We start from the raw sequence: 20,718 nt of genomic DNA on the forward strand, positions 1-20,718 counted from the left end.
CGCAAGGTCCTTATGCTGGGCCACGGATTCTGGGACGCCGCAGACCGCGTTGCCCATCTACGAGCCATTTACGGAACCCCTTGGCGGCGGCAGGCAAACTGCTGGTCGTGCTGTTGCCTGCATCCTCCACATGTTCTGCTGCAGACCATTGCGCGCGCGGAATTCACGCCATCGACGCCTCCAGCACGCTGTCGCTGTAGCCAACGCGATCGCCGATTCACTTGACTCGTCTCTGCGCTTGCTCAATTTCACTTGGACTCTGTATACTAAGCTCGACTGGTAGGTGGGATCATTTCGCTTGAATGCGAACCTGCCGCCAAGTTGACACTCAAGTGCCCGCCGCGTCCCGCTCCATTCGAATCCTCGCCCTGCGCCGCAACAATGGCTCCGTCCTCGTCCGTCTCCGCGCGGCCGCGCCGCATTGCGCCCCGACGCATCGCGCTGGTGCTGGCAGTATGCGCGTCCGACCTGCTGCTCACGGGGCTCGTCTTCGGCTGGGCGCCGCTGCTGCTGCTACTGCAGGAGGAAGGCCAGTACCACGAGCTCTGCGCGGACGCCAGTGAGCCCACGTGCGTGGCCCAAGAGAACCGCCTCAACCTCGTTTTCGCCGTGGCCTCCGTGGCCATGAACGCCGGCGCGCTGCCCGTCGGCATGTTCCTCGACCGCGCGGGGCCGCGCGTGACCATCGCGGTGGCCGCCGTCATCGAAGTCTCGGGCCTCGCAATGCTGGCGCTCGCGGACTCGCAGACCTTCGACGTGTTCGTGCCGGCCTACGTGCTCATCGCCTTCGGAGGCTGCATCACCATGATGGCGTCGTACCCGGCCAGCTTCCTCATCATGCGCTACCAGACCGCGATCCTCGCGGCCATCAGCTGCCTCTTCGACGGCAGCAGCGTCATGTTCCTCGTGTTGTACGCCGCCCACGAGCGCTTCGGATGGTCCAGACAGGAGCTGTTCCTGGGACTGGCGGTGGTCTCGACAGGCGTCTACTTGCTGCTCATCTTCCTGTGGGGACTCAACGAGAAGAGTCTGCGTCCCAAGCGCACTCCTGATGCCAGCGGCAATGATGCGATTCTGTCCACGCCGCAGCAGCGAGAGCGATTGCTGGTCAACGGTCAAGCCAATGAAAGCGCGTACGGCAGTGTGGAGGTGGAGCAGGAGCGGCCCAAGCGGATCCCGTCCACGCCGACAATGTCAAAACACGATGATGCAGCCTTCCAGCTCGTGGACGTCGCCCTCACCACGCAGATGAAGTCGTTCGAGTTTGCGTACATCGTGGTGTACGCGGCGGCGCAGGTGCTACGCGCGACGATCTACATCGGCACGGCGAACAAGCTGCTGGACAACTACGGCGACCGCGAGCATGGCTACCTGTACACCAAGGTGTTCAGCTTCGTGCTGCCGATGGGCTTCCTGTTCGTACCGTCTATCGATTATCTGGTGGAGACTCGCGGACTGTCGAAGGCGCTGCTGTTCACCAACATCCTGGGCGTGCTCTACAACGTGGTGGAGCTGGTGCCGATCCTGCCGCTGCAGTGCGTGGCCTTCTTCCTGTTTACAGCGTTCCGCGCGTTCCTGTATGCAATTATCTCAGCCTTCACCGCGAAGACGTTTGGGCTCAAGAACATGGGCTCACTCATGGGCATCGTCTTCTCGATCGGCTCGGTCATCAGTCTGGCCGAGTACCCGGCGATGTACATCTCGAACGTGCTGTTCGCCGGCGACCTGACGGTGCTCAACGTGGCGTCACTGCTGTCCTGCGTGCTGATGATCCCGCTGACGATGTACCTGCGCAAGTACGAGCACGACCGCGAGGAGAAGCGCCGCGCCGAGATCGCGCTCGAGAGCGGCGTCGCCCACGACCACGACGACCGTGAGATGTACTCGTCGCTCATGGACACGCCGACGTTCGGCGTCACCTACCTTCGGTCGCCTGGCAATGCGCCTCACAACGATCCCTTCTCGCCTGAATAGGAGCATCAGCGCGTAGTTCCATATCCATAGCGTAGGCTTTTAGAGTATCAATGCATCAACCAGTTCAACTCACATGTACATGTAGCCATCTGCGGCACTCAATGGGTCCATGGTACATTGTACCACCTGGCCCCGGAACTCCTGTTTCAGCCAATCAAAGTCGTCCCTCGATTGGTGGCCCCCGCCAAGCCAGCATCATTCATTACGCGGATACCGCCCCGCGCTGAAAAGGAAGCCGTAGACAAGAGCAGCAGCAGCAGCCATGGCGAGCAGGTTCTGGGCAGGAAGCTCGTCTTCCGAGGAGGAGAGCGACGTCTCGGACGTGTCGGACGTCGAGACGTCGCAGCAGCAGGCCGCGCGCGCGGCCTCGCGCTGGGCGGTGCAGTCGGACTCGGAGTCGGATGAGGAGGTGCGCGTGGTCAAGAGCGCCAAGGACAAGGCGCTGGAGAACATGGAGCGCAACTGCGCGGGCATCAAGAACCACATGAAGATCAACGACTGGACGCAGATCCAGACGGAGTTCGACGAGCTCGTGAAGCAGCTCGAGCGCGCCAAGAAGACGCTCAACACGCTGCCCACGTTCTACGTGCGCACGATGGTGGCGCTCGAGGACTTCCTCTTCGAGAAGGTCAAGAACAAGGCCGAGCAGAAGAAGATGAGCAAGGAGAACAGCAAGGCGCTGATCCGCATGAAGGGCAAGATCAAGAAGCAGCTCGAGCCCGTGCGCAAGCAGATCGACGACTTCCGCGTCAACCCCGTCGAGTCGAGCGAGGACGAGTCCGAGAGCTCCTCCAGCGAGTCCGAGTCCAGCGACTCGGACTCGAGTGAGTCGTCGGCGTCGTCCTCGTCGGGCTCCGACTCGGACAAGAGCAGCGACGAGTCCGAGTCCGAGGAGGAGAGCAGCGACGACGACAAGTCCGGCTCGGACGACGACTCGGACGCGTCGGATGACTCGTGGCCCAGCAACTCGTCGTCGTCCTCGTCCTCGTCGGAGGATGATGACAACATGCCCAAGGGCCGTGCGCGCTGGCTCAAGCAGACCCCCGTGGTGACCAAGGCCAAGAAGGTCAAGGGCCCCAAGGTCATCAAGCAGCGCGAGACCCGCCGCGGATCCGAGGATGAGGTCAAGAAGGTCGTGGTCGAGGAGGAGCTCAAGCTCACCCCCAGTCAGTTCGACCGACGCGTCAAGGAGGTGGTCGCGATGCGTGGTAAGAAGGGCATGGACCTATCGGAGCAGCTCAGCCTCATGCGCAAGCTGGCCAACTACGCGCGCCGCCTCGGCCCCGCCCGCCAGATCGTCGCCACCATGTACCTGGTCGGTACGTCGGTGTTCGACACCTCGTCCAAGATTGACCGCGTCATGTCGGCGCGTCATTGGAAGCAGGTGCAGTCGGACGTGTGCTCGATCCTGTCGCTGCTGGAGAAGAACCCCGAGTTTTCGCTGGCCCCGCTGACGTCGGAGGACCAGGCCGACATCGTGCGTGCCGGCCGCGAGAAGGTGACGGCTGCACAGATCGCTGCTGCCGCCGCTGAGGACGCTGAGGAGGACCTGAACTTCGTGGACACGCTGCCGCAGGCCGGTAAGAAGGGCACGATCAAGGTGTCTGGTGACCTCGCTGCGTTCGTGGACCGCCTCACGGAGGAGTACACCAAGAGCCTGCAGCAGACCGACCCGCACACGAGCGAGTACGTTGCTCGTCTGTACGACGAGAGCCTGCTGATCGAGGTTGCCGAGCGTGTGCAGAAGTTCTACGCCCGCAAGAAAGACTACGCGCGCGCCGCCACCATGGCGCTGGTGCGTGCCGAGCTCATCTACTACAAGCACGACTCCGTTGCTTCGGCCCTGTTCGAGGCCCAGGCCAAGCGTGCCAAGTTCGGTGACCCGGTGTTCCTCCACCCTGCTTGCACGAGCGTTAACGCCAACAAGACGAACGAGTTCGACGCGTCCAAGACGCACCCTGCCTCCGTTATGGGCCAGCCGAGCGTGGATGTGACCCCCGTGGACGCTGAGAAGCTGCTGCGCGACGTGTGCCGCTTCGTGTTCCAGCACGGCGACATCCGTGCCAAGACGCGCGCTATGCTTTGCCGCATCTACCACCACGCGCTGCACGACCGCTTCCACGAGGCTCGCGATCTGCTGCTGATGTCGCACATCCAGGACAACATCACGGACGCGGACATCCCTACTCAGATTCTGTTCAACCGCATGATGGCTCAGCTTGGTCTGTGCGCCTTCCGTAGCGGCCTGGTCTGGGAGGCCCACGCGTGTCTGTCGGAGATCTGCACGGGCTCCCGCACCAAGGAGCTGCTCGCCCAGGGCCTGCAGTCGTTCCGCTACGGCGAGCGTGACCTGGAGCAGGAGCGCCTGGAGCGTCGTCGCCAGGTGCCGTACCACATGCACATCAACCTCGAACTGCTCGAGACGTGCCACCTGGTGAGCGCGATGCTGCTGGAGGTGCCGAACATGGTGAACTCGCGTCTCTCGGACCGCAAGCGCATGGTGTCCAAGGCTTTCCGCAAGCTGCTCGAGTTCCACGAGCGCCTCGTGTTCGAGGGTCCTCCTGAGAACCCGCGTGACCACGTGGTTGCGGCCGCCAAGCTGCTGGCTCAGGGATCGTGGCGTAAGAGCTCCGAGCTTCTCGTCGGCCTGCCCGTGTGGGACCTGTTCCCGGGTGCCAACGTCAGTCAACGCGTGAAGTCGATGGTGCAGCACAAGATCCAGGTCGAGGCTCTGCGGACGTACCTGCTGGCGTTCAGCGCCGAGTACGACTCGGTGAGCCTCGCCCGCCTTATGGAGATGTTCGACCTTGACGAGAAGACGGTGCACAGCGTGGTGTCCAAGATGATGATCAACGAGGAGCTCCAGGGCGCCTGGGACCAGTCCTCGCAGGCCATCGTCCTGTACAAGACCGAGCGCTCGACGCTGCAGACTCTGGCGGTGCAGTACTCGGACAAGCTCTCGCAGATCGTGGAGAACAACGAGCGCATGATGGACCTGCGCTCGGGCACGAACAAGGAGGAATGGGGCAACCGTGGCAACCGTGGCGATGGTCGCCGTGGCGCCGGCGGCCGCATCGGCTTCAGTGCTGGAGGCCGACGTGGTGACAACCAGGGCGGACGTGGAGGCTTCCGTCCTCGTCGTGGCGGCGGCAGCGGTGGCCGCGGCCCCAGGCAGCAGCGCCAGTAGACTATGGCCGCGTGCTGAGAGCTACACAACGGAATCATATATTGGCGCGGCTCTGTGGTTGATCAATTCCTCCTAGCCGTCAATCCGTCTGTGGCTTTCAGTTGTAGGCGGACGGAGAATGAATAGCACGTTGCAGTTTGGCTAAATTACGATAGTTTTCCTAGCTAGGGGCCATGCTGTCGTTGCTGGGCGCCTCCTTCCGTACTGTACGCAATGCACTGGTAGGCAGGCTGGGCCCAGAAACGAAGTGTTAGTATTAGTCTGTCGGTCTGGCCGCACCTGGTGCATACAATACATGCTTCATGTGAACTTCACCCCGCTATTGCGTGCTTTGCTGGTCAAAAGAGCTGTCGGATCCAAGCTGCTGCCATTTTTGTTTACCATTATTTTGTTTTCTCCAGCTTTTGCTGCTTTTCACTGCGTTCCTGAGCTCTTGTGTGCCGAAAGAAGCCGACCCCAGACTTCCAGTGACGCCAACTCCACCCACGACTTGCTTGCTCCAGGAACACCAATACCCAAATCGACCGACATCAAAGCTTTGAGATGAATTGAACCAGACGGCTATCCACTACTCGGTGGCAGCGACGGCATCCGACGAAGCGGCAGCATTCGCGCTTTCTCCACGGCCTCCACGGCCGCGACCTCGACCGCGTCCGCGCCCACGACCGAAATGCCGCCCCCTACCACCGCGGCCATTCACCTGGCCATTCTCACGGGGCTCCTCCGCAGAGTCGCCGTCTTGCACCTCCTGCTTGTCTTCGTCGCCGTTACCCACCGCCTTCTTTCTTCCTTTCCTCCCACGCCCGTTCTTCCGGTTAGACGACGTGGATGGCACGTCACCGTCTACCTGCTCCACTGCACTGCTAGCTTCTGCTTGGTCCTCTCCGTCCTCAGCAGGAGTTCGTCCATGCGACTTCTTGCCACGACCTCCATTGCTACCACTGCGGCCACGACCCCGTCCTTTGCCTCGCTTTCCGCGCGTGGTTGGCGTGGTAGCCGTAGCCCCCTCCTCGCCAGGTGTCTGCTCCGCCTCAGCCTCTGCATCTTCAGCAGCCTCTTCTTCCTCCGCTTCAGCTGCAGCTGGGACATCTCCACGTCCAGCGTTGCGGCCGGAGCGTCTGGAGTGTCCGCGCGTCTTCCTGAACTCCCGCGAGTCGTGGTAGGACGGCGAGCTGGCCGTCACCTGGTCCAGCGGGATGGGGCTCTGGTAGCCCGGGTCGTCCCGGTCCAGCTCGTCCAGCGACAGCTGGATGGAGATGCCGGGGATGTGGCGCGTGGTCTCGATGCGGTCGAGGCCTTCCTCCAGCGGCTCGTACACGTCCACCGTGTCTATGGACGAGATGCGCGTCACCTGGTGCAGACTCGGCACCCGGTGCTTCAAGATCTCGGCCACGGTCACGGCCTTGCTGATGGCGTTGCCCATGGCCTTCAGCGTCACCTGCCGCTCGCTCTTCTCCTGGCAATGATAAAGAACATATATCATATTAGTAAATACACTATTGTACCATGATAGAATTTAATAAATAAACTTACGGCGAAGAGTCCGTTGGCGTAGGAAATGTAGCTGCGCACTTTGCCCTGCTGCGTGATGCGGATCTCGTTGGGCTCGACCTGCGCGGCCTGCTCCTCGCGACGAGGCTTCTCCACACGGCGGTACTTGTCCATCGCGGCGGCTGCGTGCAGAGGTGAAGAGCGAGCTCGGAGCTTGGCTGGAGTTTGGCTGGAGTTTGATCAATAATAATGTGATGGCTGCTGATGAAAGATCTGTGGAGTGTTGAACACCAACCGAGTGAAGTAACCCCTGGTGTGGTTCACATATTGTTACTTCACACGAAATGGGTACAGATCAAAGCAAGTTGAAGTGATTTTTTAATGATTTTTATTATGCTGGTGACGTTGGAGACGCGGGGCGTGGACTGGAGCTGTTGGTGGGCGAGAGCGCTTGGTTGAGGAAGTTCGACAGCTGCCGCAGTTTGTCGTCCGCCTCGCGCTTGCTGGCGGCTGCGACTGCGCACTCTTGCTGCAGCCGCGCGACGCTCTGCTGGGTGGTGACCAGACTTTCGGTCATGTTGGTGATCTGCGCGCGAAGCAGGAGCTCCTCATGGAGCAGCTCCCTCGTTTCGTCTGCAACAGTATCGAAGTTATTAGATAATATTAAGGTTATTTTCTGCTGGACAGTGTACGCCTACCTTCGGTGTCCATGATCTCCAGCTTGGCCTTTTGCAGCGCCTTGCGCAGAATGCGCATGACGCACTCGTAGCCTCCCACCTCCATCAGTTTCTTTTCCGCCAGCACCTTGTTCTGCACAGCGATAGCCTCCGACTCGACGAGTGCAGCTTCGTCCTTCTCCAGTTCCTCGTGTCGCAGTGCCAGCGCACACGCCTCCACCGTGAGCTGCTCTGCCGCATCCATCACGGTCGCGATGTCTCTCCGCGTCGCTTGCAGCTGCTGCTCCACATCCTCCACCTCGTCTCGAGCGCTATCGATCCGCATGTAGAACTCATTGCTCGCAGCGACGTCCATGGCTGCCAGCTAGCTAGCTAAACGACAATAACATACAACCAAGTTGCACGTGTCCCTCCAGCTATTTACGGGTCTGCTATTGAGCCCTAAAAATAAGTTGAAGTGGGGCGTATCTTACCGTCGCACCCCTTCGACCACCGTGGAACCGTCGCGGCCAATGAAACGTCTGGGAAACGACGTGTCGGTTTCAACTGCCACCGGTTGCCCCTCCACCAAGGCTCGGACCCAGGCCCCTCCTCTCGCTCATTCTCGATTCCGCTCCCGCCGTTGCAGAGCCTCCACACACCCACGCACGCTTTGGAATCTTCAGTATCTCTTCAGCAGCATGTGGGGCGGATCTTTCTGCAAGGCCACAGTACTCGCCATGATACTGTTGCTACACTCTTCAGCCGGCGCGGAGCAGGATGGGTGTCGCTGCAAGCGGACCATGAAAGGCCGTGAGCACCTGCACACGCTGCCGACCATGTCGCTGGCCGAGACGCAGGAGCTGGAGCAGCTCCCCAAGCACCTGGACTGGTGCGAGCGCGGCTTCTGCGTGCCGAGCTGGAACCAGCACATCCCGCAGTACTGCGGCTCGTGCTTCGCGCACGGCGCCATGTCGAGCGCGCAGGACCGCATCAAGATCCTCAACAAGAAGCGCCACTACTCGGTGGCGGACGTGATGCTCGGCCGCCAGAGCTTCCTCAACTGCGCGCCGGGCCACGGGCTGTCCGACGGCTGTGACGGCGGAGAAGCCGCGGACGTATACGAGTTCATGCGGCGCTACGGCCTGCCGGACGAGTCCTGCCTGCCGTACAACGCCACGGACCACACCAAGTTCCAGGCCACCAATGGCACCTGCCCACCGCAAGGATACTGCATGAAGTACGCGTTGTTGAGTCATTTCCTACTTCAAATTTGACACTTATCTAACGTGATTTTTGCTGTTTGTGCAGCTGCATGTACACTCCTGAGAGCAAGACGGTGCCGCAGTGCTTCCCTGTGACCAAGATGGTGCGTTATCGAGCCAAGAGCCACGGCCACTTGTCGGGCGAGCTGGCCATGATGAAGGAGATCCAGCGGGGCGGCCCCATCACGTGCGGCATCGCCTGCAGCGACGAGTTCACGTACGAGTACAAGGCCGGCATTCTGGAGGACAAGACGGGCTTTATGGACATTGACCACGACGTGGAGATTGTCGGGTGGGGAGAAGAGGATGGCGTCAAGTACTGGCACGTCCGCAACTCGTGGGGCACGTACTGGGGCATGAATGGCTTCTTCAAGATCGTGCGCGGCAAGAACAATCTGGGTATCGAGGCCGACTGCGCCTACATGGAGCCCGACATCAGCGACGAAGAGCTCGTGTGGGAGGAGAAGTCCATCTACGGAGGGTCCATCTTCGGCATTGTCCCCTTCAAGGAGACCGCGAAGGACCACCCGATCAAGGACACGAGCGAGGACGTCACGCGCCGCGACGACGAGGTCCCGCCTGCTCACTACTTGCCCGAGACGAACTCCTTCGCGACCGAAGTCGAGTCTCGCCACGACGACAGCTCGTTCATCCTGCTCGCTATGATGTTCTTCGTGTCGGGCTGCGTCTGCGCGGCTCTCGCGGCGGTGCTCATCCTCAAGTTCCGTGGCCACCGCTACGTCTACCGGACGATCCCGTAAAGCGGGCAGGTTCTTTACCAGCATTTGAACCTCACGGTTCATCCTCACCCATTTCGTAGACATTGAGACTGTAGAGAACGAGATGCCAGTTCTCACTCACTCAACCATTTCACGTAGTTTGTCAGCAACTTCGCCTTCATTTAGCCTAATTCATCGCTCAGGATTCCTGACAGGGCACTGGAATGCTTGTTCCGCCCCCTGCCTTTAGTCGCGTGAGCATTGTTTACCGCAGTCGCTGCAGCGACTAGAAGAGTGGTCTCCGAGTGGGTAATCAGCAGGAACGTTTGCCTAGCGTGGCGCTCAACGCGACGACGCGGGCAAAGTATCCCCTGGCCAAATGCGCTCTCTAGAGCTCACCGGCGTAAGCAGCGTGGGCAATGGCTGGCAGCAAGCATGATGGCCATCAAGGTGAGCATCAAGCAAGACCCGGTAATGGAGTAAACGGCGGTTAACCCTGCCGGCCAAGTTGGCCGCCAACACCATCAACTACGAGCGCGTTATATCGTCCATCTGCTGTTGCTGCTACTGACACCTGGGCGCTACGCGAACAGGAGGTGCTGGGGCTCTGCGACAACTGCAAGGCGCTTGACTGCCGCAGCGCGTAAAGTGCGCTATTCAGCGAAGAGAAGACTGCCATCGTGAGTGGCCTCACTGCAGCCGCACGGTGTGTGTGCAGCGAAACCAACGGCGCTGGTAGCGCACATCTCGTTTAGCTTTAGGTTCGGCCGCGCCCCGCACCCGCTGTATGCTCATTTGCGGAGAGCGCCGCAAGGTGTTGGCCAATGTATCCTGTCCGAATCAGCGGTTGTCGGGAGCCGGTGACCAGCAGTGCGCTGCGCAGTGTCCAGGTGCAACTTGAAGGCACCCTCTTTTGTCAACACTTTTTGTTTTATACTTGAACAATCAATCCCTGAGATTTTAACGGTTTTATGCTAGTTTGCCACAACAGGGGGTCGAAAGTACCCGACATTCAGCACCGTTTTTTCAGCACCGACACAACCGTGCAGTCTGACGATCAGTCAATTCATCTGCTTGCCCGGTGGAGCAATCGCCCGAGCAGGGCAGGGCTCACTTGGCCTCGTGTGTGTGTGCGTCTGATTGCCACAACGCGCAAAAATCCGGACTGCGTTGACGCACGGAGAGGAAGAGAGCTAGAGCGCTGCAGCACCGCTGCACTCCGCAACAGTCCTAGTGGACAGCCAAACACGAGGCAAAAGGCACCTTCCAACCGCCTGGCAACGAACGATCTACTCCGTCTCACACCTGCTGCACCGCGCCGCGGCTTGAAGGCGTGTCACATCTCATTTCGACACGTAGAGCAGCAGAGCGCAGGTCAGGTCTCCACGTCGGACCATTCCCCAATTTCGTTAATAATGGGCCTCTTACGCGCGTTCATCGGCCTCGGTCCGCACACGAAGGACCTGGTGCGCTACGGCAAGAAGTTCGAGGCCCGCACAGCCGCGGTCGACCAGTTCCAATGGAGCTACTTGATGCGACCCGCAGCCGACCCCAAGAGTCGAGAGATCGTCGTGTTCCTGCACGGCCTCGGGTCCTCGAAGGAGGCCTGGGTGCGAGTCTCCAGCGGCCTCAGCAAGGACTACCACGTCGTGATCCCCGACCTGCCGGGCCACGGCAAGACCACGCCCTTCGACACCAACATGAACTTCGCAGCGGACCGACAAGCGCGTCGCCTGCACGAGTTCTTCGAGTCGGAGCTGTATCCGAACAACAAGGTACATCTCGTGGGCACGTGCATGGGCGCCACCATTGCCGGCGTCTACGCTGCGATGCACCCGACGCGGGTCAAGTCGCTGACGCTCATGTGTCCGTGGGGCATCTCCATGCCCAACTTGAGCGTCACGCTCAGCGACGTCGGCGACTTTGGCAAGTTGGTGCCGCAGAGCCCCACGGAGACGTCCACGAGCGACGTCGGCGACTGGCGCGACCGCGTGACGGCCAGCAGCGCTGCCAACTTGGTCCATGCCCCCAGAGTGTTCCGTGCCCTCGCAGTGTCCAAGTTCTCCAAGCGCGGACGAGCGCACGAGGTGCTGCAGAAGGTTTTGGTGGACATGCTGGCCCACCCGACGATCCTAGAGGACGAGTTGCACCGTATTCGAGCCAGGACCATGGTGGTCTGGGGCAACCAGGACGACGTCCTGAGCGAGTCGTGCCTCAAGGTGATCGACGAGAAGCTCAACGTCGCGCGCAAGAACGTCATGATCTTCGACAAGTGCGGCCACCTCGTGCCGAGCGACAAGCCCGCGGAATGCGTCGACATGCTCAACAAGTTCCTGGCGGACGAGGAGCTGAGCTTCACGTTCGCTCTCACGAAGCAAGAGTCCGTGATGGCATTCTAGTGCAGGAGTCGCTACAAGGAGTAGTCTTCGCCAGATCGAATGGCGTATTTATCATTTATTAACCATTTCAGTAAAATGTACGTGGTGAATCTGTCTACAAGTCGAGAGCTCTGTTGTCATTGTCCTTTCGATCACGGATAGTGCGGAGTATGGAGAGCGTTAGCGTGTTCGGGGTCGACCCCACGAGCGAGCGCAGGTTGAAGCGTGTGATCGTGTTTTGCGGTACGGACACTTGGCTGCTGCAAACTCATATGACCGCTCGTTTACGGGTGGCGGAGCGTCTGTAAAGCCATCTAATGCACTCACTTCAACGCATCAGCGGCGTGAACGTATAATTGAAAAGGTGTGCCGTCGTGAAGAATAGAATAGGCTCAGACAAGCCCTCTCCTTCTGATCAATTATTTCAGCGTCGGAGGAGTGGAATCGTAAGAAGTAAATGGACGTGGAGGAACGATGGATAAGAAGATGATGAAGAGGAGATTTAGTTCTCGCCCCGATAACGCTACTATTATACACCTGGTCCACCGGTAACATTGAATTGATGACGGTACTTGTCTCCTTTGAGCAAATAACCATTCTAAGATTTGAAGAGAGAAGCCCCCCACAACTTTTCTTTTACGAAAGAGGAGATAACAGCGAGTTTGGCATTTATTTCCGCATCGAATTTGACCAAGGTAAGATGGTAAAACCCCAAGTAGAAAATTGGGCTTTCGACAAATCTAGACACACCACGATTTGAGAAATTTTGCCTTTTAGGTCCTGAAAACGCGTCCTTAATGCCCGGGATGGCAACGAATAGCGAGTAATAAGGCAGGGGTACACTCTAGTAGCCGTGAATAGTGTTCATTGCCCCCAATTGTCGAGAAACCTCTTCATTTGGCTTGAAATTACTGCTTTGGTAGGCTTACTTTGCTCGCCAGTAACTAATGTGCACAGAAGAATCTAGCCATCATGTTTAGCTAGTTAGAGAGAGGAAATGACGTACCAGAAGGATACGAAATATTTCAAGCAGAACAATGATGCCGGTGGCAATACCTCAAAGTATTTGTCTGGGCTACCCAGTTTTACTTTTTGAACCGTCTATTCATGCTCCTGCCAGCCTCCGCAGGAGCTCGGAATACGAATCGAGCGTACATCTCATGCATTATAACTGCCTGACTACACTTCTAAACCTCTAGCGCTTTAGTTTTGCTGAGTTCGCCGCTACTCGCAGTTAGAAGCTATCATCCAAGTCTACACAGCGCAAGTGCCTTAGATCGATGCACCCCTCTCCGCCTGCACTTTGTACTGTCTATGATGGACATATGTCGCACTATACAAACTTTCATATTAAAAATAATCTTTACGCGCCTACTAGTAGGATTGTACCCATGCTACTGGTATGCTTTCGACCTGGGGAGAAGAGATTAAGAAAGATGCCGAACCCGCTCTTCTTGCCAGCGATCGACGTACTTATGTATGCGTTTTGCTGCTGGCTTTACGGCAAAACGAATTCACGTAGACAAAGAAGTAAATTGCAGTTAGCGAAGTGCTGTGGTGTTTTTGCATGCCGTCAGCTCCATGCGGGAAGTGTGGTTGTGAGTTGCCGCGCGGACTTGACAAATGACACTTATTATCATCCCAGATCTACGCGCTTGCCCATTTATTCCATGCCCACTTGGTGGGCTGATCCCGTAGGCAGCATACTGAACTTCAGCAGCCATGTCAATCTTGATGCAAATAAAAAAACTCTCCAATTCAAACCCGTGACAGCACTACATGCGCTTTGCATTGATCTTGAGAAGCGGTTTACAGTGCTGGAAAAGTTGCATGGCACTTATGATGAAATTTTGCAAGCGCGTCACTTGGATCGGCATGTTACATCCTTATCGCGAGCAATTTTAGCCTCAAGTGCATCGATTATCGAAGTTATCTTAGGTTTTCTGAGACACCGCTGCAGCCAACTTGCACGCTGAAGCGATGATGAGCCGGTTCCAGACCGCTTTCGAGCAGTTGAAGGCGAGATGGATGTCTCTCCAAGTGGAACTCCAGGGAAGCTACACCATCGAGCGCTTCCATCGGCTGAACGACTACTCGCAGCGAGTAAGCGGCAAGAGAATAGTCCTTATCTCTCTGTTGACCCCACTGCCTTGCATCGCGCTGAGTATCCTGAAAGAGGTGCCACCGTTGAAGCCGACCGAAGCTGGTGTTTTGGGAAACTGGGTCTTCTTCATTCGCGCTTGGATAGTGAGTGCGTTTGTGGGCGGTAGCATTCCCGTGATGGTACACCAAGATGTCCCTCGCCTCACGATGACAGCTCCTCAGATTGTTTCGGTGGCACTGCTCGCGGGTGGAATTGCAATGCTGTTTATTGGCGTTGCTTGTGCCTTGACTGTGTTCCCGTGGCCGTTTGGAGTGCTAATTGTTGGGGTTCCCATGATGTGTGTGGAGGCGTTCTGTCATCTGCGGCTAGCGGATCACCAGCTACGAGGTGATAGCGCGTTATGGGCCGACGTTAAGCGAGTGCTTGCCAGTACTCAGTGTTTCCTTTCACTTCCTTTCATTTATCCGCTCTACATTTACGGGTTTGTGTCGCTCTCTGGTACCGGCCAAGTATTGTTCGTTATTGTACTACCGATCATGAAACTCTTTGCCAAAAACTGGATGAACTTCACACTTTCTGGTCGTGACGACATTAAACCAGAGATGATCGTGTTCGTAGTTGAAGTGTTCAACTCCCTTTATATCTCCAGTGCGCTGCAAAATACTTCGTCCTGGGCATCGACCGCCACAGTCATGGGCTCCGACTTGGCGGGGTTCTGGCTGTCTATGATAGATATCACGGAGGCTTTCACGGAGATTCGAAAACTCATGAAGAAGATTCCGGAAAACCACACCCTCAAAAACGAGAACTTCGTTCAAGTGTTATTAAGAATCCTCGCAAAACACGAGATCCAACATGAGGTATTGTTCGTTGCAGTGCTGCCTGCCATGCAATTTGTTGTCAAGAATTGGATGAATTTAACACTAGCTGGGCGCGATGACACGAAGCCCGAAATGATCGTCTTCGTGGTAGAAGTGTTTAACTCGCTTTATATTTCTAACGAACTTCAAAGTACTTCGTCATGGGCCTCCACCGCCACAGTCATGGCATCCGACATTGCTGGCTTCTGGTTGTCAATGGTGGATATCGCGGAGGTCTTCACAGAGATACAAAAACTGATGAAGAAGATTCCGCAACATCATCCCCTCGCAAACGAAGATTTTATGCAAATAGCGTTGAAGCTTCTCGCCGCCAGCGAGGCAAATGGAGCCCGCAACATCGCCGCTAAAACCCCTGAAAGTTCCCCGCTGTTCCAGAAGAAGACGAACCTCGCGAGAGATCCTACCAATGCAACCGCTCGGCCGAAACGAGAACAGCACGCGCAATGTAATTACGCACCGACGCATACATTAATTCAGAGCCCTCGGGCCATGCCGGTGGGTTTCTCCCTAAGCGCTGAATCCACGAAAAGCAACGCACCAAAACGCTTGGCTGACATGGACATTGAATCCATTTTCTCGCGAATGGAGCGAGACCTGTTCATTCAAAAGAGTATGCACGTACTCTTTATCACAGAGTTCGTCGTACTATTCGAGTACATCGAAGTGACGATATCAATCGTGTACTGTAGGTACGCGCTGATATCGATAGGCACACCCATTGAGGCTAACGACTGTTGGTATATGTTGTCGAGCAGGTCTATTCCGTGCAGCGCCGTTCCACTTGCCGAACAGAGCCTACTTCTACACGGTGGCCGGGCTTTCAAGCTCTGGGCTTACAGCATCCACACTCACGGTACTAGCCTACACCTCTCTCATCGTTTGTGGCATCCGTTGCCGTGATGAAACGCGCATTGGGTTTTAATCCCTTGAGGCAACTTGCGTTCGTGCTTGAGACTCAAGCGGGCAGGATTCAGACAAAGCTCGTTGTGATCCTTCTCTACGTTACGCAAATGCCACTGGCTGTTAACTTTCTTGCTTAACGGTTTGGATGGGCTTCTAATGTGGATGCGTTGCAAGGTGCTGACTTCAGTTTCAAGTTTGCATGGATTCCTGGTAACTAAGCAACCAATTCATTGTCAAGGAGGGGAGCAATTCTGGGGAACATCGTGTTTATCTGAATGATTCCGTGTACGTCGAAGTGGAGAATAGTTTGAATCGGGTTCCTATTTGCCACAGTTCGGGCCAGCAAAAAAAACAAAAATCGTGATTTGTCGAAGCTGATCTTTGAACAATTTGTTCCTGCTTATCTGCAGCCTCAACATAACTCGGCCGTGCAGTCCATACAAGCCTGTCAGCGAAGTCCTGCAGCCGACCACTAGTACTTAGCTCAGTTTTGGCCTGTTTGGGCGAGGACGTGGATAAGAATGTCAAAATGCTATGTTCACCCGCACTGAAGACGATACTTGCCGCCTTGTAATCCTCGTACCATTCTTAAATTGAAAGAGAAGAAAGGGCCCAGCGGAAACCCGCGCAAGTTTAGTCGAGATGCCGCACCCGCTCTTCCTGTCGGTAGTCGACGCACTTCGTTTCGTTTCTGGTTTCACGGCGAAGAATGCAACAGTCGACACGTGCAATTGGAGCTTCATCGAGCGACGAAGCAAGGACGACAAGTGCGACGACGTTGTGGTGTTCTTGCATGGCTTCAGCAGTATGAGGGAAGCGTGGCTGCGAGTGGCGCGCGGAGTCGACAAACGCTTCAGCATCGTCATCCCAGATCTTCCTGGTCACGGTCGCACCACGCCCAGTGACGCGCTTTCCGACTATTCCATGGGAACTCAGGCTGAGCGACTTCATAAATTCCTGGAGAATGAAGTACCTGCAGAAAAGAGGATTCACCTTGTTGGCTGCTCCATGGGCGGCATGCTAGCCGGAGTGTACGCTGGGATGTACCCGGAACGGGTGAAGTCACTTACGTTGGTGTGTCCTGCGGGGATCACGATGCCCAACAAGAGCGATCTACTGAAGATGCTGGAAAATTCTGGTCGTAATTTATTGCTTGCACACACGCCCGAAGATATTAAAGAGATGAACAAAGCCCTCCACTTCAAACCAGTGACTGTACCGCATGCGCTGGCGGCGATCATCGCATCGGATCGGAAGAAGCAGCTACCAGTGTTGGAGAAGATTATCGGAGACTCCCTCGAGAACCCGATAGCGCTCGAGGAACTGCTGCCTAACATTCGAGCCAAGACGTTGGTCCTGTGGGGAAAGCACGACCGTGTTCTCGACGTCTCGTGCGTTGAAGTTCTACGACAGCAGCTGCATCCAGATACCCAGAGTCAAGTTGTTCTCATTGACGAATGCGGCCACCTCGTTCAACATGAAAAATACGCGGAGTGTAGCGCTGCGATCAACAAGCACCTAGCTGATAACATGGGTGCAGATTCGACAATGCAAGGGCAAAGAGCGGCCAGCAGTAAGCTCAAGCAACTCGCGATGTCCGCACGCCAAATCATTCCGAGCTATCGTCGATTACAAGCGCCAGCGCGGAGCTCGTATGCCGTACAGTAAGCGTGGAGATTCCTCGAGTTTGAAAACGTGAAACGTTTTTGAAAGATACTTAGTCTACTACAAACTGCCTCTTTTACACGACGATGGCGACAATCTTCTGAAGTCTTGGATTTAAAGTTCAATTACTGTATTTCTAAGTGGTATTTGCAACCCCCCCCCCTCCAGCGTTCCGACCGTTTTTACTGATCAATCGAACAATTTCATCAGAGTGAAAGCGTAGTCGAGTTTAAAAGCTGTGTTACATTCAGTTTGAAATATAAAATAATTAAATATACTTTTTACACTGTATCCGTAGGTATTGGATTCATCATGAACTCGTCGTTTGATAACCAGGTATCCACGCGAACTTGAAACTAAAGTCAGCTCCTAGCAGCACATCCACGTTACTAAAACAGCTCTTTCAAACTAAAACATCTAAGCCGAGAGTAAGACTCACCGAGATGAGCTAGCGGCATCTGTGTCACGTAGAGAAGTATCACGATAAGCTTTATCTGTATTCTGCACGCCTGTGTATCAAGTACAAATGCGAGCTGTCTCAAGGGATTGAAACCCAGCGTACGCTTCATCACGGCAACCGCTATCACAAACGATATAAACTCGAGCGAGCTGTAGGCGAGTACCGTGAGTGTGGACGACGCTAGCTCCGAGCTTGTAAGCCCCTGCATTGTCGAGAAGTAGATTCGGTTTGGCAAGTGAAACAGTACCACGCGAAATAGACCTGCTCATCAATACAACAAACCGTCGTCAGTCTCACTACCGGAAGGATATCAAGCGTGCATGTTCCTCGTACTGTGCACAATTGGCGACATCACTTCGATGTACTCAAACAGCACGACGTATTCCGTGATGAAGAGTACGTGCAGACTCTTTCGAATGAACAGGTCTCGCTCCTTACGCGAGAAAATGGTCTCAATATTCATGTCAGCCAAGGCTGTTGCCGTGGTGCTCTTCGTTATTTGACCTTTTTCGAGTTGGTTCTGGGGGATACTTGCTGGTACGACTTGAGACCCTTGAAACAATTTACGCTTCGGCACTTCCGAGTAAACAATCATTTCATGGGTTGTTTCCGTGTCGGGGTGAATGGTTGCAGGGGAAGGGTCTCTCGAAAGGTTGGTCTTCTTTGAGCTGTGTTTACTATCCGTCTTCTGGGTATCTTGTCGGTCTTTATTCGCCTCATTTGCTGCAAGGATCCTCAACAAAACTTGAACAAAGTTTTCCTTTGCGAGTGGATGATGTTGTGGAATCTTCTCCATCAGCTTTGTGATACCGATGAAAACCTCCACGATTTCCACCATGGACAGACAGAAACCCCCAAGGTCGGATGCCATGACGGTGGCGGTTGACATCCAAGACGAGGTGCTTTGCAGCGCGTTGGAAATATACAGCGAGTTGAAGAATTCCACCACGAAGACGATCATTTCGGGCTTGGCCTCGTCTTGACCAGTTAAGGTGAAGTTCATCCAGTTTTTGGCGATAAGCTTCATGATAGGCAGCACTGCAACGAACAACACTTGGGCGGTGCCTGACAGCGACACAAACTCGTAGATGTAGAGTGGGTAGATGAAGGGAAGCGAGAGAAAACAGTGAACGCCGGCGAGCACTTGCTTGACGTCGGCCCATAACGCGCTGTCACTTCGGAGCTGATGATCTGCTAATCTCAAGTGGCAAAATGCCTCCACACACATCATGGGAACCCCGACAATTAAGACCCCGAATGGCCACGGGAAGAAGGTGAACTCACACACCACGCCAATAAAAATCATCGCAACTCCAGCCGCAAACAGCGAGACGCAGACAATCTGCGGAATAGTCACGACAAGGCGAGGAACGTCCTGGTTTATCATCAAGGGAATGCTCCCGCCCACCATCGCAGCCACGAGCCAACCTCGAATAAAGAAGACCCAGTTGTCGACAACACCAACGTCGATCGGCTCTAGGGGTGGCAGCTCTTTCAGGATGCTCAGCAGGATGCAAGGCAGAGGCGTAAGTAGTACGGTAAGGATGATTCTCGTGACGCTTACTCGCTGGGAGTAGTCGTTCAGCCGGTGGAAGCGATCGATAGTGTAGTTTCATGGGAGTTCCACTTGGAGAGACATCCATCTCGCCTTCAAGCGCTCGATAGCGGCCCGGAGCCGCTTCGTCATGGCAACCATTTCGCTTTAAGTCCACACCTCTGACGAGACTGGCAAAAAATGTGCCAACAATAGCTCTGCCGGACACACGTTTTGCAGAATGTTGGTCTTCAAGTTGCAGCGAAATGATGGTCGGCGTCAAGTAAACATTATTGCCCAATCAACATGGCCATAGAGTTGAATATCCACCAATCATACCGTCATCGTTTTCTGCGACACTGCGAGGACGTGCGTGGAGCATTGCGCGTGGCCAGCATTGACACATTCGCCGACTACCCGCCACCCTGCCCAGCATGATGGCCTCGCTGCTTATGTCCGTCTTTGACGTTGTGCGCTTCGTCTCGGGCTTCTCGTCCAAGAACGCCATCGTCGACCAGTACAACTGGAGCTACATCGAGCGGCCCGGCAAGGACGAGAAGGAGGACGTCGTCGTGTTTCTCCACGGCTTCAGCTCAGTCAAGGAGTCGTGGGTCCGGGTGGCCCGCGGCGTGGACAAGCGCTACAAGATCGTGATCCCGGACCTGCCCGGCCAAGGCCGCACCACACCCGTCGACACGCTGGCCAACTACTCGATGCCCAGCCAGGCCTCGAGGCTGCACGAGTTCCTCCAAAAGGAGGTGCCCGCGGACAAGAAGATTCATCTTGTGGGCTGCTCTATGGGCGGCATGCTCGCCGGAGTGTACGCGGGGATGTACCCGGAGCGTATCAAGTCCCTCACCATGGTGTGTCCTGCGGGCATCTCCATGCCCAAGAAGAGCACGCTACTGAAAATGCTCGAGGACTCGGGACGGAACCTGTTGCTCGCCCATACAGCGGAAGATCTCGATGAGATGAACCGTCACCTCAGCTATGAACCGCATAGAATCCCGCACCTGTTCCTGAACGTTTTCGCCTCGGAACGAGAGAAGCAGTTGCCTGTGCTGGAGAAGATCGTCGGAGACTCGTTGCAGAACCCGACCGTGTTGGAAGATTTGTTGCCGAATATTCGCGCTAGAACGTTGGTGATGTGGGGAAAGCATGACCAGGTGCTTGACGTGTCCTCGGTGGATGTGCTGAAGGAGAAACTGGCACCGGAGGCGCGAGGACCGGTACTGCTCTTTGACGACTGCGGACACATTCTGCAACACGAGAAGCACGCCGAGTGTACGACTGCGATCAACAAGTTCTTGGCGGGCGAAGCGTTCTCAGTCAAGAACCTCATGTAAAAAGATAATATAGATGCTTCTTTATCAATTTTTTTAAAGTAGGCGCCAAAGAGACGAGTCTTGCACAAGACGAGCAGATTTGTTTTGCTCACGAGGAACGTTTTGTATTTTTTTTAGTTTTGTTATGTTCACATGAAACAAATGCATTTGACTAG

General features: G+C 55.8%; 9 protein-coding genes across 9 annotated transcripts; 7 read left to right on the forward strand and 2 right to left on the reverse strand.

Annotated features, from left to right (window-relative positions):
• Window positions 1-381: 381 nt before the first annotated feature.
• Window positions 382-1,974, forward strand: PHYSODRAFT_509251 (hypothetical protein; the record flags this gene model as incomplete). The annotated part of the gene is made up of 2 exons (XM_009531344.1): window positions 382-1,141; window positions 1,214-1,974. The coding sequence occupies 2 exons, from the start codon at window positions 382-384 to the stop codon at window positions 1,972-1,974; spliced, it is 1,521 nt and encodes a 506-aa protein (XP_009529639.1).
• Window positions 1,975-2,236: 262 nt separating this feature from the next.
• PHYSODRAFT_561619 (hypothetical protein) lies at window positions 2,237-5,161 on the forward strand (the record flags this gene model as incomplete). Its single annotated transcript, XM_009531345.1, has 1 exon — window positions 2,237-5,161. The coding sequence occupies one exon, from the start codon at window positions 2,237-2,239 to the stop codon at window positions 5,159-5,161; it is 2,925 nt and encodes a 974-aa protein (XP_009529640.1).
• Window positions 5,162-5,722: 561 nt separating this feature from the next.
• Window positions 5,723-7,684, reverse strand: PHYSODRAFT_334099 (hypothetical protein; the record flags this gene model as incomplete). Its single annotated transcript, XM_009531346.1, has 5 exons — window positions 5,723-5,841; window positions 5,876-6,617; window positions 6,695-6,834; window positions 7,079-7,285; window positions 7,351-7,684. 5 exons carry the CDS (start codon window positions 7,682-7,684, stop codon window positions 5,723-5,725), a joined length of 1,542 nt encoding a protein of 513 aa, XP_009529641.1.
• Window positions 7,685-8,111: 427 nt separating this feature from the next.
• On the forward strand, window positions 8,112-9,334 carry PHYSODRAFT_561622 (papain-like cysteine protease C1; the record flags this gene model as incomplete). The annotated part of the gene is made up of 2 exons (XM_009531347.1): window positions 8,112-8,548; window positions 8,620-9,334. The coding sequence occupies 2 exons, from the start codon at window positions 8,112-8,114 to the stop codon at window positions 9,332-9,334; spliced, it is 1,152 nt and encodes a 383-aa protein (XP_009529642.1).
• A 1,373-nt stretch (window positions 9,335-10,707) lies between these two features.
• PHYSODRAFT_507525 (hypothetical protein) lies at window positions 10,708-11,691 on the forward strand (the record flags this gene model as incomplete). The annotated part of the gene is made up of 1 exon (XM_009531348.1): window positions 10,708-11,691. The coding sequence occupies one exon, from the start codon at window positions 10,708-10,710 to the stop codon at window positions 11,689-11,691; it is 984 nt and encodes a 327-aa protein (XP_009529643.1).
• Window positions 11,692-13,449: 1,758 nt separating this feature from the next.
• PHYSODRAFT_506113 (hypothetical protein) lies at window positions 13,450-14,478 on the forward strand (the record flags this gene model as incomplete). The annotated part of the gene is made up of 2 exons (XM_009531349.1): window positions 13,450-13,530; window positions 13,684-14,478. Coding segments are annotated over 2 exons (876 nt in total), but the record flags the coding sequence as incomplete, so codon positions are not given.
• A 1,722-nt stretch (window positions 14,479-16,200) lies between these two features.
• On the forward strand, window positions 16,201-17,226 carry PHYSODRAFT_302306 (hypothetical protein; the record flags this gene model as incomplete). The annotated part of the gene is made up of 1 exon (XM_009531350.1): window positions 16,201-17,226. The coding sequence occupies one exon, from the start codon at window positions 16,201-16,203 to the stop codon at window positions 17,224-17,226; it is 1,026 nt and encodes a 341-aa protein (XP_009529645.1).
• Window positions 17,227-17,533: 307 nt separating this feature from the next.
• PHYSODRAFT_508970 (hypothetical protein) lies at window positions 17,534-19,181 on the reverse strand (the record flags this gene model as incomplete). Its single annotated transcript, XM_009531351.1, has 4 exons — window positions 17,534-17,592; window positions 17,663-17,944; window positions 18,017-18,866; window positions 19,092-19,181. Coding segments are annotated over 4 exons (1,281 nt in total), but the record flags the coding sequence as incomplete, so codon positions are not given.
• Window positions 19,182-19,654: 473 nt separating this feature from the next.
• PHYSODRAFT_509795 (hypothetical protein) lies at window positions 19,655-20,563 on the forward strand (the record flags this gene model as incomplete). The annotated part of the gene is made up of 2 exons (XM_009531352.1): window positions 19,655-20,383; window positions 20,435-20,563. 2 exons carry the CDS (start codon window positions 19,655-19,657, stop codon window positions 20,561-20,563), a joined length of 858 nt encoding a protein of 285 aa, XP_009529647.1.
• Between the last annotated feature and the right edge of the window lie 155 nt (window positions 20,564-20,718).

Source organism: Phytophthora sojae (genome assembly GCF_000149755.1).
Source record: "Phytophthora sojae unplaced genomic scaffold PHYSOscaffold_5, whole genome shotgun sequence".
NCBI lineage: Eukaryota > Oomycota > Peronosporomycetes > Peronosporales > Peronosporaceae > Phytophthora > Phytophthora sojae.